This window comes from Cavia porcellus, unplaced genomic scaffold (assembly GCF_034190915.1).
Source record: "Cavia porcellus strain 051 isolate PalLab524CR breed Dunkin Hartley unplaced genomic scaffold, mCavPor4.1 scaffold_13, whole genome shotgun sequence".
Classification (NCBI taxonomy): Eukaryota; Metazoa; Chordata; class Mammalia; order Rodentia; family Caviidae; genus Cavia; species Cavia porcellus.
In genome coordinates, this window is record NW_026947496.1 from 27770647 (window position 1) to 27789997 (window position 19351).

At 40.3% G+C, this 19351-nt stretch overlaps 2 protein-coding genes across 9 annotated transcripts in view; both read right to left on the minus strand.

Moving 5' to 3' along the window:
- Kiaa0319 (KIAA0319 ortholog) overlaps nt 1-6290 on the minus strand; it is an 83920-nt gene extending 77630 nt beyond the window's left edge. For 6 of the 7 annotated variants that reach the window (XM_063259959.1, XM_023564723.2, XM_023564721.2 and 3 more), the window contains exon 1: nt 3937-6290. The gene's annotated coding sequence lies outside the window, so the exon portion shown is untranslated. The remainder of the gene's footprint in view (nt 1-3936) is intronic. The other variant, XM_023564725.2, reaches the window with a different exon arrangement.
- A 185-nt stretch (nt 6291-6475) lies between these two features.
- Nucleotides 6476-19284, minus strand: Tdp2 (tyrosyl-DNA phosphodiesterase 2). 2 transcript variants are annotated; one of them, XM_003468768.5, is made up of 7 exons: nt 19002-19229; nt 18831-18916; nt 15941-16114; nt 15154-15245; nt 10516-10634; nt 9028-9198; nt 6476-7863 (listed from the first exon to the last, which is right to left on the minus strand). In XM_003468768.5, exons 1-7 carry the CDS (start codon nt 19152-19154, stop codon nt 7582-7584), a joined length of 1077 nt encoding a protein of 358 aa, XP_003468816.1. In that variant the 5' UTR covers nt 19155-19229; the 3' UTR covers nt 6476-7581. The 2 variants fall into 2 exon arrangements, 1 of the variants encoding a protein (XP_003468816.1); XR_010051183.1 differs by lacking the exons at nt 6476-7863; nt 9028-9198 and adding an exon at nt 15621-15686 and having other exon boundaries at nt 10547-10634; nt 19002-19284.
- Between the last annotated feature and the right edge of the window lie 67 nt (nt 19285-19351).

Consider the following 19351-nt stretch of genomic DNA (forward strand, 5'->3'; position numbering starts at 1 on the left):
GGAAAGCCTGCCGTAGCGGGGAGACTGGCTGGCCGGTGGTGTACTCATCATCAAAGATGAGCAGTGGGAGAGGTCTCTCCCCAAGCCGCAGTGAAATGCTGAGTGTCTGGCATGTAGAACTTGAACGTTCAGTAGACTTAAGGCAAAGTGGACGATACTGAATGAGCAAAATAGTTCTTCCTTCTGATAAGTACAAATACAGTGAGAAAGATGGTAAAGATAAGGCTTTATTGAAGGCATCTAAAGAGGCTATATTTGAAAAATTCTGAAAGCAAATATGTTACACACATAGGGCGCTACAGCAGCCCATCCTATACTTCATTTTAACAATGAAAGCAAAACAATGGTAAGGGAGGCTGGTATAATCAGAGCCCTAAAATAACAGGACCATATTCCTAGGAAGGTGGGAGCCGTATCTACCGCACCAGCACATAAGAAAACATACTACAAACTGTAATGCGTAATCTTTGTAGGAGGCAACGCTGGAGGTAACTTACCCTCAGTACTTATTATTCTGGCACTTTATAGTGTGAAAGGCCCCCAATTTTAAAAATTCACGTTAAGGTCTGAGTTACCCTCTTATTTTAGCCATAATGCTGAGCCTGATGTTTACTAGAATCCCTTGGGTGTTTTTTTTTTTAACTTAAGCAAGAGGATGGCTGGCAAGTTAGAAATACTGAAACTTCCATCAAATAAACTAACCCTACAATATTATCAAAATCCAAAAGGGAACAGATCTAAAACTCCAAGACCACATCTCTATCTACTTGCATATTTTTATTTTTATTTTTTGAAGTAGGGTCTTGCAGTGTAGATCAATGAGTCCCTTTGTATCCCAAGCTGGCCTCAGACTCTCAGCGATCCTCCTGACTCAGCAGATTGCTGCAATGGTAATAGTCACATGCCACCATGTCCAGGTCTACTTGTGTAAGAAGCCTTACTTTGAAACTCAAACATCTACTGCTAAAAGATGGTAAAATAATGCAAAAACTGGTGTTATTTTTGGCTTAGCTTCAGTAACTACTGAATATAAATAAAATGATTTCTCATTACTGAGTTAATATGAATAGTGTCTAAAAATACAGACTTTAAGAAAAATAGCCGGGTATAATGACACATGCCTTTAATCTCAACAATTGGGAGGCTGAGGCAAAATCATCAGGAGTTAGACGGTGGTCTGGGCTATACAGTGAATTCAAGGCCTGCCTGAACTACATACTGAGACCTTGCCTCAAAAAAATAAAGGATAAGTAAATAGAATAATAAACTAGTAATTATTCCAGGCTTACTAAAGCAAAGCTCCTTTCTTGGAATGTTAAATATAATTACCTAGATTAAATTGAAATACCTTTAAGATAATGACTATTATATTTATTATTATAAATACAAAGAAATTTATGCATTTTTCTGATGACTTTATAAATTAAAAATTCTATCTTCAAGATACAGACAATATTACCTAAAAAGAAAACCCATCTCAAAAATTATAACTAGTCGAGGATATAACTGAGTGGCATAGCACCTGTCCAGCAAGTGTGAGGTCATGAATTAAATACCCAGTATCAAAAAAAAAACCCAAATTTATGCCAGGCATGGTGGTACACAGTTCTAATCCCAGCTCTGGGGGAGGCTGAGGCAGAGAGATCCCTGTAAGTTCAAGGCCAGCCTGGGTTATATTGTGAGTTCAAGGATAGTCTGAACTACATTGAGAGACCCTGTCTTAAAAAAAAACAACAACAACAACTCCACTTTTACTGGAATGTTGCTAGATAACACCATGCGAGGCAAAAAGAGCTATTCTATTCTATTCTAATCCAATCTAATTTAATCTATTTATTTTGACATGGAGGTCTTCCCAATATTGTCAAGCTAGTCTTCATATTCTGGCCTCAAGCAATTCCTCCTGCCTCAGCCTCTAAAGTAGCTGAAACTATCAGTGCATACTTTTGCACCCTATCTTGTTTGATTCTTAAAAGAATTCCACAAAGTATATAGCTCTTATTTCCTTCTCTATTTTATGTTTTTGCTTTTGTTTTTGGATTTTGAGACATGGTCTTGTCACACAGTTCAGGCCGGCCTTGAGCTTACTCTGTAACCCAGGCTAGTCTCAAATTTGCAATGATCCTCCTGCCTCAGCCTCCCAAATGCTGGGATTACAGGCCTGCACTGCCACACCCGACTTACTTTCTCTATTTTATAAAAGAGGAAAGTGAGGCTTAGAGACATTAAAGAATTTCCCACATAAAATGGAGACTCACAACTAATCTTGCCCTCATCTGCCAATCTGCATCACCCTGCCCACAAACAGCACACCCAGTTCTACACCTGTATTTACAGAGAGTGACTCTGTTTGACTAGGGGAAAAAACTAAGTCAGGAGAAAAATTTAACAGCAAACCCATACTGTTTATGTTAATTACCTACCAAAGCTCTCATCTGACTGTTTTTTAAAGACATTACCTGAATTATTTTCAATATTCTGAAAGGAAATAAAACCTCTGCCTTGGTATTTTACATGGTAAAGTATGATGAGTCTATTATCTGTGGTTCTAAAAAGTGTTGAAATATATTTATATTTCTCTTTTCCAGGTTACAGAATAAGTTAGCTTTCTCTGTGACTCCTAAACCTACAACTGGCTTGCTATCTCCACTTTTCCTCATTTGTATTAAACTCAAGGTTGATAGAACTGTGGAGGGGAGGAAGATGAGGAAGACCAGCGGAGGCTGAAAAGATAAGAAGTATAAAATATAAGTAACCTTTATTTTGGGAATGCGGGGAGAGACACCCCCGACCCCCCGGGGCGTGGCATCTCCACCCTGGCAGGCGATCTCTCCGTGGAACACGTGGAGTGAGGCACATAAGTAGCCTCGGCCTGGGGTGGAACCTAAGGGGGCATTAGGGATGCACAGGTAGCCCATTGGTCTTAGTTTGGCGCCAGAGGTAATTCCTAAGGGGGGGGGGGGATAGGAGCTCCTTGGCTTTACCGGCTACAGTATCCGGCCTGAGCCAGCAACCCTTTCAAAGGTAAATCATAAACACAAAATAAAATTTTACATTTGGCATAATTTTGTCTCCAGGACTCTGTGCATCTTGTAATTAAAAAACTGAACCATTTCGACAGTGAGCATACATTTGATGAAGAAATAAGCACTCATATGCAAAATTTCGGCATTATAGGGGACCTAAAATTTCTTGTTTATTATTATCAAAAACAATCTTTCTATTCAAGCACTGGAAAAATACAAACATTTACCCAGAAATACAAATGTTTAGACAAACCTATACTTAAAATGTACATGGATGTGATTATATTTTCCTCTCTCCATTTAATTGAGAGAACAAGTGATTTTTAAAGATGCCTCATAATTTCTGGTTTTTGCTCCTGATTAATTTGTGACATTTCTTGGAGGGAATTGGAAGGGTAGGCGAGAAAGCCTTTCGAAGGTTTTAAGCTTCAGACTTGGAAGGAACAGAGAGAGGTGAGGTGTCTCTAGCAAATGACAACGCTCAAATAAATAATACTTAAGTTTAAAGAAAACGATTCTTTAAGTCTAAGAAACGCAAACCGTGAGGCTAAGACACCAGATTCCCAAACTCCACCCTACTCTGAAACAATCATTCAAAGGAGCCTTCCAGCAAACGTCTTTTCCTAGATATCCAGAGGAAGCCCGAGAAGACCTCCTGAACTCAAACTCTGGCTTAACCCTTCTGCCTGCTGCCCTTCCTTCTAGCCACCTGGCCAGCGGGGCTGGGAAGCAGGATTGCACTAGGGCCACGGCAGCTCGGCGCCGACGCCAGGAGCCTCGCTTGCTCGCATCTGCGGCCGGGGTGCCGCCCCTCAGGACACCCCCAGGCGGTGCCTTCCCGGGAGACAGCCCCAGGGGAGCGACTCCAGACCAAACCCCAGACAGGTAGGGGTTGCTACTGCGCTCTTACCTCCAGCAGGGACAGCGACCGCGGCCCCTGCTCCGGCGCCCCCTCTACCTGCTGGGGGCGGCACTGCTCCTGCCAGGTTGCACCCGGGACACCGCCCGCCCCCAGCTCAGCTCAGGTCCGCACGCGTCGGGGTTGCGCGCTCGGTGATTCAGCGCCTTTCCGCTGCGCGGTTACCACGGCGACGCGCGCGCACGCGCAACACGCGCCGGGGAAGAGTGGGAGGGCAGCAGCAGCCCGCCAAGTGGGCTCCCGGGGTACTACTCACCGCCAGCACCGGGGGTACCTGCTCCCTCCCCACGGGAAACCAGGACTCAGAGCGACCTGCGCCCCCACATCCTTTCCTCTACCTGCCTTTTCCTTGCCACCAGGCGTTAAAGAGTCTGAGGAATGAAAGCTCCTTTTAAATAAATTCTCGAACCAAAGTGGCTCAGAGGAAATGTGGGCACACTGAGTCAAGGACCCCGCGTGAATGCATCCTTCGAAGGAGTCACCCCAGCTTCACAAGTCCTCTTTCCGTGGGAGCTTTTTGGGCTCCACCAGGTAGCCCATCTGGTGACCTGGGCTGGGAGGGGTCCAGATCAACACCCAGCTCCACAAGTGACACTGTGCCCAGAGAACTCTGACCACGTGCATCTTGGGGAAGTGAAAGTCGCAATCCCAGAAAAACTGTAAAGTTCCTCTTATTTAAGCATCTGAGAACGCCGGGGAGGGGTGAAGAAGCCTCCAAGGCTTTCCTTGAGCACTGCTTATCCAACCTGTCACTACTGCCTACAGTGCACTGTCTAGGGCCGAACCACATACTGATAAAACAAGCATCCACCAGGCCATGCACTAGCTATGGAGGAGCTACCAACAAGTTACGCAGTCCTGCTCACCCTGGTTCCTTGGGTTATAAAATGGAGATGCTAACAGCACCCACAGATTGGGAGAATTAAATGAGATGAGGTACATTAAAAATCTAAGGTGGAAAAAGTGCAAATCGCCTGCCACTCTGGAGCCTGAGGCAGGAAGGTGGTGAGTTTGAGATCATCCTGGACTGCATTAGAAAGACCTTATCTCAAAGATAACCTTGCCACTGATTAGGCTGGAAAGGCAAACTCGGAGAAAGCCACAGATCAAGTTCACAGGAGACATGTTTCATTGTAACAATTCCTGCTTGCATTTCTACAGCTTCCTTTCCAATGGGGCCCCTGGCTTTGCCACTGTCATCAGTAACTGGCAACACCCAATTTCTAAGCTCCCTCCACTTCCTAATGACAGCACTAATCCCTAGTTAATGTCCACTTCTCCCAAAAGGCCTCTGAAAAGCAACTGGAGCCCATCCTAGATTCCAAAGCACTTTTCAAGGTCCTTCCGCAGGAGCCAAAGCATTTACCCCTCTTCCCACAGAGCATTCCACAATACAGCAACGCAAGTCAGTAATCAATTAGGAGCCCCTGCAGGTTAGCAGGGCTTAAACTGGAACATTTTTAAACTCAGAGCCACTATGATGAACATCTTTCATTTATATATAATGAGTGTATATGTATGTCAACAGGGAGATGTACTCACACATTAGCCTATTCCTTACGACCCAGATTGAGGGAACTTTCCCTTCTCAGCATTCAGCAGACACTGACTAAATCATGCAGATGGATGCCAGGGATAAGACGATGCTTCAGTAGTTTTCCTGGCTTTTTCAGCTCTTGCTGGCTGGGCCATTTGCACAATAAAAGATAAACAACTGCCTTATTTTGAAGACAAACGAAACTGAAGTTTAGCAAACTTAAAATATACTCCACATCACGCCAAACTGCTTAGGAAAAAGAGCCGTGTAGAAAAGTGTTGGCTCACCATAATGTAAGATTATGATGTGGAATTTCACTAAGTGAGGTAAAGTGAACAAAGCTTTTAGAATGGAAAACCTTAAAATTGAAAGTTTGCTCAAGATGCTGCAAATTAGTTTAATTTTTCATTGTTTGAAAACTACTGCCCACTGGAGTGGAATGAGGGGTTTGAACCATTCCTATTCATTCCACTTACAACTCGTTTCTTGCACTTTGTCATTATCAGCCACAAGAAGGTATTTTGGGTGGTTGCTGAGTTATATAAATTATACTTTTACTGTTTTAAAAGTCCTTTATTTTAATGTACCGCACCGCATGTTTTGTATATTTAGACACTTACCTATTTTGTTAATGCAATGTGGAGTTCTTATGAGTAATTTATCCCCAGTCCTTTTCCCACAGAAATGAATTATCTCCATACTATATGCTACTAAAATAGTTCCATCAGTTTTCATTTTTAATGATTAAAGTTATAAATAAATTCAAATTGTCTTTTGTAGGTATTTAATTTTGGCACTACTGATGAAAATAAGTTTCTGTTACTGCTAGTTCTAGTTTTGCCCACTGATTCCCATTTCCTTTACTAAGGATACTCTTAGTAATTCTTAGTGGGAAGAAAAGCAACACAGAAAGCTGTTTTCTTCCACACAAGGAAACAGCAGCAGTGGAGCCAGAAATAGGTAAAAATTTTAATTCAATCATAGACATACACACCCGACCTAAAAATTCTTTATTTCAGTACATTTCTTTTGTGGAGAAATTTTTTCTTTAGAGCACATTTAAAAGTACTCTTTAGAGGTAGGATTATAAAACAAGTGAAGAGCACTTGCCCAGCATGTGTGAAAACCCTGGTTTCCATATCCAGAACCACAAAAAGAAAAAAGGAATGAAAAATGGACTCTTTATTCACACCCTGTAAAATATTTTCATTTTACAAGTAGCAAAACTAGGGTCAGGCCTTGTTAAGTACTTGGACAGGAGACAAGTAGCAAAACTAAAAGGCTATTTATTCTAATGCATTTATTTTTTCTCTTAGAAAAAAAAAGTTCCATTCCTATAAAATTGATTTTAATCATGGTAAGTCTACCTTTGATGACAGGGCTACCCATTAACCAGAAAAGTGTGAAGAAATTTTAAATCATAAGGCTTCATTTGTTGCTTCCTGATTATGTAGGGTTGGCAGCTGATAAAAAAATTAAATCTGATGTAGAATTGCTATCATCTACTTAATTGAAAATGATCATGGCTTTTTCATTTATCTGAATTTTTAAATACAATTGTAACTTGGTTCCAAGAACTCAGTAACTTCAGTAAATAATGACATTTAAATATTACCTTTTGTGGTGCCTCACTGAAAAAAGAAATGCTTTAAATGTTAGTCTACAGATGATATAGGCCGTAGTTGAAATCTAGCTGGTAGCTTAGGCTCAAAAGGGTTTCATATTCTGAACACACATATGCCTTCGTTTAAAATACACATTGGGCCTGGTGGTACATGCCTGTGATCCCAGTACTGTGTAAGGCTAGGGCAGCAGGATCGTAAGTTTGAGCCTAGGCTGGACAATTTAATAACTTAGCAAGACCTTATTTCAGAAAGATTTTTTAAAATTAGAAAAAAAAAAGGATTCTAAATTCTGAAAACACAACCCACAACATAAAACTTTAACTGTGCTTTCCTATAGCAATGATACATTATACAGTATTAATTTCTCTATATTAAATTAACCTTTCCAGATAAGTACATAAAGTAGATGTCTGCAAAAAATCCAGAACAAAATGATTCAAGATTCACATTTAAGATTCACATTTGAAAAGTATTTCACAATATGACATCTAAATTACACAGTAGACCCCAGTGATCACTAGGAAATCTGCCACAGTCCAGTTTTTCCAACCCAAGCAGGTCCAAACTTCGAGGAATAATATGGCCCTCTTCTGCTGCTGATCTGAAAAATATTCGATCAAAACGAAGCTTACAAGTAGCAGGTATTCCAAGGTTAGAGTTCATCTGTGTGTCCCATGTATACTGGCAATGCTTAGGTTTCCCCAAAAACTCCCAGACATCTAAAATGTTGCTGGGTAAACCACCACATTTAGTAACCTGCAAAAGAGAAATATTGTGAAAGATCTACAAAATCATTTTTTTCTAATTTAAACAATTATAACATTTTAAACCAGAAAGTCAAAAGTAATTAATGTACAAATGTTCTTCCTTGAATAGGTACCTAATTTGGAGTGTCAGATAAAACTCAAAAGACTGAACACTCATAGCTTCAGTTAATGCTTTACATCTTTAAAAACTGCCAGGTGTAGTGGTACATGCTGTAATCACAGCAAGTCCAGGGTCAACATGAACTACATAGTGAGATCCTATCTCAAATAAATATATACATACATACATAAATAAGTAATTTTAAAAGCTGAACTGCTGTGGAAAGAGTATTCTACTTTAGTCTTTAGAAATGCAGCATTTATATAATACGTTAATATATATTTTTATAATTAATAATTTTAATTGCCTTCATAGGTTTATTTTAAACTTATTAACAATATTAATTCTTCGTTTTCTTCTTTATACTAAGAGGAAAGAAATTTTGTCTCAGATCTGACCATTGTGGATGTAGCAAAAGGAGGTAAAAAGATTGATAACTATTAGGACTCATCCACAGGATTTCTGTGTAGAGAGTTTATCACTACATCCTGTTAGCTGATCATTAGTGTGATTGTATTTTTTGTGGTTATTAAAATCTCAAATTTTAATTCATAGAATAAAGCTGTAAAACAAAGTTGGAGCTGGAGAGTACTGCTCAATGTAGAGAGCATTTGCCTAGCATGCACAAGGCCCAAGGTGTGTACCCAACACTGCCCCCATGTAAGCTAATAGAATCTGAATAAAATCACAGAAGGCTGAGTGTTGGGACTACTAATCTCTGTTCTCACTTTGCAACTAAGGATTCTGTAAATAAACTCAGTCTCAATCTTTTCTAAACTCTTCTAATTTAGCTTCTCTATATGCCTTGTATTAACCCAGCAGACACATTGTTTTATGTTGTCTATTTCATTTGGGTATTCACTTTCACCCAGTAATGAGAGCCTCTCTGCCCCTAGAAATAACAGCAAAGGCTAAAAGGTATCTGCTGACTTGCACTTTCAAGGTCCCTTAAACATTTTGAGTGATTAAATGGTCCAGTGTTAACAACTAAACAATAGTCTTCACAAACAACAATAATCTTCACACAAGCATTGAACTAACTTTGGTACTCACTTCTTGATCCCTTAAATTTGTATCTCCTGCAAATATAACTGTAGCTGACTCTGGAGCCTCTTGCATTTTCTTTAACACCAGTTTTAACTGATTCATTCGTTCCTTGGCATGCTCTCTGGTGCTCTCCAAATGTGAAGTCATAAGGCACAGTTCATTTCCAGACAAACTCACCTACAACAGGATAAATAAGTTGAGCACTGACTACTAATAGTGAAATCTGATGACAGAATCAGCAGCTTTTTCAAGCATCAACTGATACACTTCTAAAACTGTAATCTTAGCACTTTCTATCCTTTCAGGTCAAAAAAGAAATGTAATGCCCTAACCCTGCCTGCAAAGACTATAAACGTGACTCACTTCCCATGTCACCTCCAATGCAGCTTCTTCCCTAGTGTCCCTGAGGCTACCAATAGCTCACTCCTCTGGCTCCTCCTACATGCCAGACAGGCTACTGTTAAGGTTCCAGACTGAGTTAAAAGTACAGGATTCCCTCCAGTGAAGCTGTAAGTCATTTGCACTCAGGTAATTTTCATTCATTGAAGTCTGGCATATAGGTACTTGAAAAACATCAGTTAACTGAATGAATATGAATTATTGACCATCTGCAATGACGATACTAACTACAAAGGATCTGCCTTTACACTGTCTGCAGAATCCAGTCTAATTCTTTCACACTGGGCATTTATGCTCTTTGGTAACTTGAATCCTGCCTACTCCTCAACCTCCTGTCACACTCCCTCTTCAAATCCTCCACACTCAGAGCAGAAAGCTTGCTCATGCCCATATACATCTCTTACAACTTGCACAAGTTTGCGCATGATGGTTTCTCTACTTGACTCTTCATGTCTACAATGTATGTATTTTCAGATGTGTATATTCAATTCAAATACCACTTCCTTCATGAAATCCTCACTAATCTTGTAGCAGACATCTCTGTCCAAACTTTCAGAGTATCACTTAAAACTGCTGAGTGGCACTTATGCCTTTCCTTTATTTTAGTTACTAGAGACATACAGTCTCTCTCTTACTAAACTGTATGAAAACAGGACATGTTTTGATTCAGTCTCATTAGCCTCACAGAGTATAACACAGTTCCATGTATAGAGGAGAGTAAAATTACTTAGGAAGCAAATGTGGAATATTTGCAAACTCAAATATTCTTAGGAAAATAAAACATTCTTAGGAAAACATCTAGTACATTAAGAATTCCATTTGAGGGGCTGAGGATATAGCTGAGTGGTACAGCACCTGCCTGGCAAGTGCAAGGTAGTGAGTTCAATCCCCAGTACCAAAACAATGACAATGAAAAAAAGAATTCTATTTTTACAAATTTGTCTATATTCAAAATTTATAGAGAAATCTAACAAAGTTCTTTAAAAGAATGAAACTGTAAGGAGCAAATTTTTCTCTAAAGGCAATCGTTTTTAAGGTAACACCATGGGACCATTTAAAGTCTGCTTTTTAAAAATTCAAATGTAGATTACTTACATGCACACACAAAAGGTTCCTCATCATTTTGGAGCTTGGAAAAGGAATGATCTCTTGGCTTTTTAATTTCACTCTTGATTTCTTCAACATTATAGCTGTGAAATATCCTTCTTCATGACCTTCAAACATTCAAGGAAAAGAATTTAGGGTGAGAAAGTCAAGAGTTCTGTTGGTTTTCCACAAGCTCCCCTACTAAAAATGTAACAATACACAGGCAACAGATATTCAAATGGATATAAATCCTTAAACTATTATTTCAAAAATAGTTCAAGATGGTCAACCAAGGTAAGATGCTTACTTGCACCCTTCCAAAGTTTTAGCAGAAATAAAAGAGAAGTATAAAAATAAGTGAGGCTGTGAGGCATGTTTGCTTAGTATGTGTGATGCCCTGGGGATTCAAACTCTAGGGCCACAAAGAAAAGAGGGCAAAGGTGGGGGCCAGTACGTAAATAGTAGCAAGTACAGTAAATTTGCTGCCAATACCAAATGAGAAAAAAAAAATTTTTAGAAAAAAAAGAAAAACTTTCAAAATAGGAGAGGTAACAATGGTATGCTGTGTACTGTTAACCTTAACTACTGAGAGTAAAACATCAGCACTTAACTGTCCAAACAATATTACTGCCAACCTTTCTTTTCAATGAATTGAGAAATCAGTACTATAACTATCTTTATATATATATTTTTCTTTTCTCTATTCCCCCATTCTAGTTTCTCTTTCCTTTTTAAGTTTCTTCCCATTTTACAGTACCTGTTGTACATTTCAGATCTTATTTACTCTTTCACCTTCTCACACTATGGAAACACCACCATATTTACACATGTGTCTGGTGTAATTCACTTATGAATGTAGACTCAAGTTGCATCTATTTACCTATAAAAGCCTCCAGTTTATCCTTTATGGCTGAGTAGTAGTCCACTGTATGTAAAGACCACATCTTTATTTATCTTTCCTTGGTTGACAGGCATTTGGATGATGGTGTTTCCAACATCTAGCTATTAAAAATTGTGCTGCTATAAATATGGGTGCACAGAGGATGCTTGGAAACCAAGCAAGAAGCTCATCTCCCTGGTAAGCATCAGTGGTGTGGCAGACTGCGGCCCTTCCAGGGGGAGAACCACCAGGGGTTCCTTTAGGACCCTGGGAAACCAAATAAGCAGCTCCCCTCCCTGGTAAGCAGCAGCAATGTGGCAGACTGTGGCCCTGTCAAGGGAAGAACCACCAGTGTCTCCTGAGATCCACGCCATGTTGGAACTTAGGATGCTGGGAAACCAAGCAACCAGCCTGCCTCCCTGCTAAGCAATAGCAAACCTACTGGTGCACGGCTTACAGTCAAACATCCCACTTCCCCTACCCTCCTTCTCCTGCGCACCCCCCTCCCCCTTTAGCAAATGGGAGCCAGAAATCTGAGCATCTCCTGGGAGGTTGACCATAGCAAATAAGGTCCTTCCTTCTACCATTTCTTTGAAGGCAAATATTTTTATTACTGTTTGGTCTTTTCTGTCTAATGGTACTGCTCTATTCAATATTCTGTTTTGATAAGTTCTATAATGTTCTGTATTTCTTCTCATTTTGATATACATGATTGAAAGAACAACTATTATAAAGATAACGAAATATACTGTGATACCCATTACTGTTATCCGGTAACCTGCTGTGAAGTTCTGTACCAATTTCACTGTACGATCTTAGTTGGCTTTATTCTGTCTTGTTCTGTTGTATTTTACCACTTTCAAAATAAAATTTAAAAAATAAATAAATAAATAAATATGGCTGCACATTTCACTGTGGTATGATATTTTTAATTCTTCTGGGAAGATACCCAGAAGGGGAATAGCTGGGTCAAAAAGGACCTGCAATTCTAGTTTTTTTGAGGAATCTCTACACTGATTCCCACAATGGTTGCATCTGTCTCCACTCCCACCAACACTGGAGAAGGGTTCCTTTTTCCACACAGCCCTTCCAGCATTTGTTATATGTTCCAGCACTGTCCAGCTGATTTCTTGACAATAGCCATTCTTTCTGGGGTGAGACAGAATTTCAGTGCTGTTTTAATTTGCATCTCTTGAAGATCAATGATGTTCAACAATTTTCATATATTTACTTGCTATTTGTAAGGTAGGCACTTATGCCGCTGAGCTAATTGGCTATTTGTATCAAATAAGAAAAAACTTGAGAAATTTCTGACACAGAGTAGAGAATTAAACTGAAGCAAACTGATAGGCACTTCTCATGCTACAAGAAAAATCTTAAAGAAATGAATAAATGCCATGTCTAGTGTGAAAAAAAAATGAATAAAAAATTTAGGAAGACATAAACCTGCAAGAAGAAAAACAGAGTAAGAATAGAACAGCAATGAATGAAAGCTTCCAACAGTCTTTAAGAGAATAGAGAGCAAGTGGACAAATGGTTGGGGTTTACCAGAACAGAGGAACTGGGCAGGAAGCAGGCAGATTTCTCCACCTTTACATCTGGAAACAGTAATAGAACCCAAAGAAAAAAAGGTAAAATGCCGAAATAAAAACATGTGAGCCCATGGCTAACCATGTCTCAGGTGTCTTCCCCAGCTCCTCACAGCCAAGTAAGCATCCCTGTCTAAACAGGCCCCTAGAAGCCTATGGAGAAGTGAAATTTTGGAGGATTCAGACACAGACCCTAGCTGCCACGAGAGGTGTGTGTTAGAGACAGGTGAAGATGAGTAACAGGGTTCAGGAAATGTGGCTACTCAGGATGCAGCATGAGCTGCTTCCTTCTGACCTACTTCCAGCAGGCAGCCAGCACTTAGGAGACAGCTACATCATTTAAAAAAAAAAAGTAGGGGCTGGGGATTTAGCTCAGCGGCATAAGTGCCTGCCTTGCAAGCAGGCAGTCATGAGTTTGATCCCTGGTACCGATAAAAAGGAAAACCCCCCCCCCAAAAAAAAAAAAAAAATTTAAATTTAAATTAAAAAAAAAAAGTATTTTGGTTTTTGTCAAGTGTCTTGTTACATTGCCCAGGCTTATCTCAAACTCACAGGCTAAGCAACCTTCTCAACCCAGAACCCAGCATAGCTAGGACTAGCGGCATGGGCTTCACCAGGCCTGCCACATGTAAGATTTCTTTCTTAGAAAACAGGCATGAAAGGCTTCTATATATTAACAACTCCCTCCCCCATTAAACAAGTAACTGACACCATAATCGATCCTTCACTTACTTCTAGTAAGGTACACTACCTAATCCTGCTCAGGAATGCTGAACTGTATTCAGTGTTTTGGTTTTTTGGGGGGTTTTTTTGGTACCAGGAATCTCGCACTCGCCAGGCAGGTGCTTATGCCACTGAGCTAAATCCTCAGCCCTTGTATTCAGTGTTTTAATACCAGACACTGAACCGTGAAGTCAGAGCCACAGATCTCTACTCCTTTTGGGAATAGGGTCAATATGATGTGACAGACACCACCAGAACAGAAAAGAAAAACAAGACGAAGATGAGCTAGTTAAAGTACCACTGTAGAAGGGTCTCTGTCTAAGAGAGATTCTAGAAAAGGAGAAGGGACGTGACTACCTAGAAGTCTAGGTCCATTCAAACTATCCGCCAACTGTGAGGCTAGAACATGACATTTTCAAATATGCCAGGATTAAAAACTTCATTATCTATCTCATACTTGTTATAAAGTAATTGGAAAATGGACTACAATAAAATGAGAAAGCCAAGGAGAACCTTGGAACTCTGATAACAAATCCAAAATAAGCAAGAGGGATTCTCAAAAGCATGCAGGAAAGTGCCACAAAGAGAGAGACATAGATTGAGAGAATCCTCTGGTTAGAAACCATGGCTTCTAGAGTAAACCAAAATTAAAAATCACAAACTGTGTAGCAGTGGTTCAAGGAAAACAATATATATGAAAATAACCTGTCTAAAATGCTACTTTAAATGTACTCAGGAAAAACGAATAGAAAATTTAAGTATTACTCAGGGCAAAAGATGAAAAAGAAAAACAAGGGGCTGGGGATTTAGCTCAGCGGCATAAGCGCCTGCCTTGCAAGCAGGCAGTTGTGAGTTTGATCCCTGGTACCAATAAAAAAACAAACAAACAAAAAACAACAAAAGGAATTAATAAAGACTTTTCGAAAAACCATAACCAGCATGTGATTATCACACTTAAAATTTCTAACAATTGAGCTAGGGGTGTAGTTCAGAGGCATAGCATGTACTTGGCACACACAAAGCCCCATACTGAATCCCTAGCACAAGAAAATTAAAAATGGAATTTCACCAAAAAGCTAGTCAATGTCTTTTTTAATAATATTTGACTATAATTTTTTTTTTTTTTTTGGTATTGGGTACTGAGCTCACAGCATTCACAGTGAACTACACCTCAGCTCTTTTTGAGACAAGGTTTCACTAAGTCACCACACTGCCCAGGTTGGGCCTGAACTTGAGATCCACCTTGCCTCCGGTTTCCAGCATGCTAGGACAGCAGGTGTACCCACCATGTGCAGCTTCTCCTATAATTCTTTTACCATCCTGTGCTTTATTTTTCTCAAACTAACCTTCTTATACTCTTTCTTTTCTATATGCTCTAACAGGCTAGTTCTTAAGTTATCTCTTTTACTGGCTTGCTTTTTTTAAAAGACAAATTAAATAGCAGGAAAGTATTACCTGTAATAATCTCATAACTACTTGCTCTCTTCTTTAGGTAGCTACAATAGGGCGGAATAACTTCCTGTAGAAATACCACATCTGGGCTGTACCTAGAAACATTAATATAAACACAAAGGATACCATTTCAGTTACCTTGGTAAGAGGAATTCCACAACATAAAAGAGACACAAAACTATCACCCTCTGGAGTATCTAATATTTGTGCTTTTTTTAGTAAGAATAAAATAAGAAAGATCTGTACTATTAAACACACAATACTATAATGATCAAATGAAAATGAAATTCAAGGCTGAGGTGTAGCTCAGTGGCAGAGCACTTATCTAGCATGTCTGAAGCGCTGGTTTTGATCCATAGCACAACAAAAACAAAATACTCTAATGAATGAAAATAGAAACACCTCTCTCAGAGACAACAAAACTACACTTGAATAGATGTTTTCAATACTATTTTTTTTTATCATCTTACATGTTATTATCCACAGTGAAGAGAATAGCTTCAGAGAACTAAAGTACTTTGCCCAAGGTCACAGAGCTAGAATGAGGCAGAAACAGATTTTTGGTCATTTTATGGCATTACACACAAAGTTTACTATTTATCCTATAGTGCTTCTAACAAATGCGAATCTTTTCTCTCCACGACAACTCTGTATCACCTCAATACCTACAGATGTTTCTTCTCAGACCAGGACTTAATTATAAACCCCACAACCTTACATGGTTACTTTGTGATACACAAGACACATTAAATAACACAATAAACTATTAAACAAAAGGGACACCACTCACAAAGCTAAATAGGAACACACTCCTCGGGCCCTCTCTTGTAGATTATTTAGATCCAGTCCATCAATGTTCCACGTGATGAAAGAGAACATGCTGCCATCTTCTTGCTGAGTGTTTTCAGATGAGCAAATTTTAGAACTCGTGCTATGAGTTGTTTCTTCATTAGTAAGGTCAACACTGCAAAGAGCAGAATAAAACATAACTTCACAAGTAATACAAATTGCTTAAGAATTATTTTGTATTTGTATTCCTCATTTTGCAGATACAGATTAAGCATTCCTACTTAGAAAATCCAAAATCCAAAATCCAAAATGCTCCAAAAACTAGAATATTTATGGTCCCAAGCACTTTAGATAAGGGATACTGCATCTGTAAATAAGTTTTAAGAGGTTCATAAAAGGGTAAAAGTCATATGACTGAAGAAAAGTAGATTCTTGCTGTGTTACCCAAATGTCTGCTCACTTAGGGATGTAGCAGAGGGACATCAGAATGAAAGAAAAATTTTAAGCCAGGCATAGTGGCACATGCCTGTAATCTCAGCATGAGGGAGGCTGAGATAGAATTGCTGCAAGTTCAAGGCCAATCTTGTCTACACAGTGAATCTGAGGCCAGACTAAATTATACAGCAAGACTCTGTCTCAAAAAAAGGAAAGATTGGGGCTGGGGATTTAGCTCAGCGGCATAAGCACCTGCCTTGCAAGCAGGCAGTTGTGAGTTCGATCCCCGGTACCAATAGAAAAAGAAAAGATTTTATTTTATTTATGTATTTTATTTTGGTACCAGGAATCAAACAGCCTCTTACTTGCCAGGCAGGCACTGCATTGCTGAACTACATCCCCAGAGCAGAAAGATGTTTTTTAAAATAGCCCTCCCTGCAAAGTAGTTTTAATATATAACCAAGATTCAGCAACTGCTTTAAGATTTCCCTCATCTCCTGAGAGACACTAAACACAGATTCCAAAACCACTTTAATTTTTTGCTAATAGAAATTTACTGAAGAATTGAGATTCCCACACCTACTCAAATAAAGCCCCTACTCATCAGGCTTCAGTTTTTCTAGTCATAAAAATCCTCCTATCAGTTTCTTTTTTTTTTTTTTAACCTTACTTCCATTTTTTGTTAAGGCGACATAAAAAAAATCTAATCATGGGTCATGCTCCATGAAGATGAAGGCCTTAAAAACATCTTGGTGTTTATTTACCGCGGTAAACTAAATTTTATCATCCATTTTTTTCCCCAGTACTAAGGACTGGATCTAGGGAATGCTGAGCTACATCCTTATCCCTTTTTCTCATTTTTTATTCTTTTACTAAATTACTCAAGCTGACCTTGAACTTTCAATCCTCCTGCCTTATCCTCTACCTGAAATTACATTACAGGCCTGTGCCACCATACCCAGTGGCATGTGGTCTGAATTCTAAGAGACAAAAGACCATAGCCTAACAACTATCTTATTTGTTTTTGCCAATTTACCATTTTGGAGTTAAGAATCTTTGATTATCCACTATGTCACCATTACATTTTTTTCTGAAGACCTGTATCTGGGAATCCATTCTCCTTGCTCCAATGTATCAGTTACGATTTAATTGGCTACAACTTTGAACCACTGTTTTCAGCTTCCCCATACACACACACAAAAAAAGATAGATGTGGATTTAGAGTCATGCTAAATTAACATATTACAATTCTAGCTCCAGAGGAAGATTCACACTTGACTCTGAAATTCTAGGAGACAGGATCTGACTGGTTAGTTAGGGCTGGGTAAACACTTCCTTGTCTAATTGCTTTTTACCAGCACAAAGCAAAAGAGCCAACAAAAAGCTAAGCAAAGAAGAAACCTAATAAAAAATGGTCCCATTGCATCCATAAACCAGTGAAAGGGTCAAAAGAGTCTCCACCATGAACATTCAACTGTACAGGTCACACAGCCAGGTGAACTTTTATGCACTCAGAAAATACTTACTGGGAGCTTATAAATACCAAATACTGTATGAGACTTTGGGAAATCAGCAATATACAAAACAAGTTCTGTCTTTACCTAGAGTGTAGTGTGGCAAAAGATATAAAATACTGAATGGCAAGCAGAATAAGGATTATATTATGACAAGGATCATACAAGATGCTATACAAATACCTAAAAGTGGAACCTTACCTAGACTCGACATAGGGAAAACGTCTTGGAAATAGCATGACTAAGCTGGGGCCTTTCAGACAAATATACGTTAGCAAGCAAGGAGACAGGTTTCTAAGCAGAGGTGATAATGGAACACAAAAATGGGTTACGAAGTGGAAGTCGGACACGTCTGGAACTTTTTTATGGGTTAGTGTACGGAGAGTGGCAGGAGATGACCCTGGTCAGATACGCAGGAGCCAAACAGTTGACGGTCTTGTGGGTATCTGGACTTCAACAACAGTAGTGCAGCAATCTGACCGACATTGAAATAACAATATCAGATCTTAATTTTAAAAAGCAAAACCAAAAAAACTGTTCCAGGTGGCTGGAGGAAAGCAAATAATCAACACAGGAGACAAGATTTCCAAATTAACTTCTTTAACAGGATTTCTCTCTCATTCATTTCTAGCTTACATGTCTCCCATTATTCCAGTCAAACACACTGTTGAGATGCGAGAGGGACGTAGGAACAAGCGAGAGGAGGGCGAAGCAGAGGAGGGTCCGGAAAGTGAAACTGATGACGAAGGGATACGTGTAAGTACCAAGTCCCCAAGACGAATGTGATGATCACGAGTCACAGACATACATGATTAGAATAAACACACCGCAGATTCCTTCTTGCATTCTAACTCGCGTTCGAAAAGCACGGCCGACTTCCGGGGAGACGCCGTAGCGTGCCCTGCCCCGGGGCTCCCGCCCGGCCAAACACCCCATGCTCACCAGCGCCCGGGCTCCGCGGGCGGACCGGGTCGGCTTCCCACGGCGTTGCCCTCCGCGGCCGGCTCGAAGTAGGAGTTCAACGCTCTCTGAAAAGCAAAGGCACAAGGCTGGGCACGCGTACGCCGCCCGCCGACCCGGACGAGGGCGCGAGCAGCGACGCGGAGCGCGTACTTCCATCTCCCAATTGTTCTCGGCCAGGTAGCCCTGCGCCACCGCCGCGTCGCAGCTCGCCACCGAGGCGAACTCCACGCACAGCAACCGCCGCCTCTTTGCCTCGGGCTCGGCCTCTTCCTGCGCCGCCTCCTGACCGCTCCCGAGCTCCATCCCCTTTCGCGATCACAGCACCCACTTAGAACGCGCAGCTGCTGTCTGGTTCTGCGCAGGCGCCTGGACGCCTAGTGCACCCGCATGTACCGCCCGGCGCGGAAACGCGCCTATCTCAACCCCGGCGAGAGGCGCCGCTGAGCGGCGGGCTGTGCGACTGGGGCTAGTGGGGCTCAACGCGCGTGCGCCCTCGGTCA

What these genes read in the sequence shown, in the direction of transcription:
- Tdp2 (XM_003468768.5), bottom strand. Translation starts at nt 19,154, where the DNA reads ATGGAGCTCGGGAGCGGTCAGGAGGCGGCGCAGGAAGAGGCCGAGCCC. An exon ending in GTGTGTTCCTATTTAGCTTT is followed by an intron (nt 15,246 to 15,940) that starts GTGAGTGGTGTC and finishes TAATGTTTCTAG; the next exon opens with GTACAGCCCAGATGTGGTAT. An exon ending in CAAATTTAAGGGATCAAGAA is followed by an intron (nt 7,864 to 9,027) that starts GTGAGTACCAAA and finishes TCTCTTTTGCAG; the next exon opens with GTTACTAAATGTGGTGGTTT.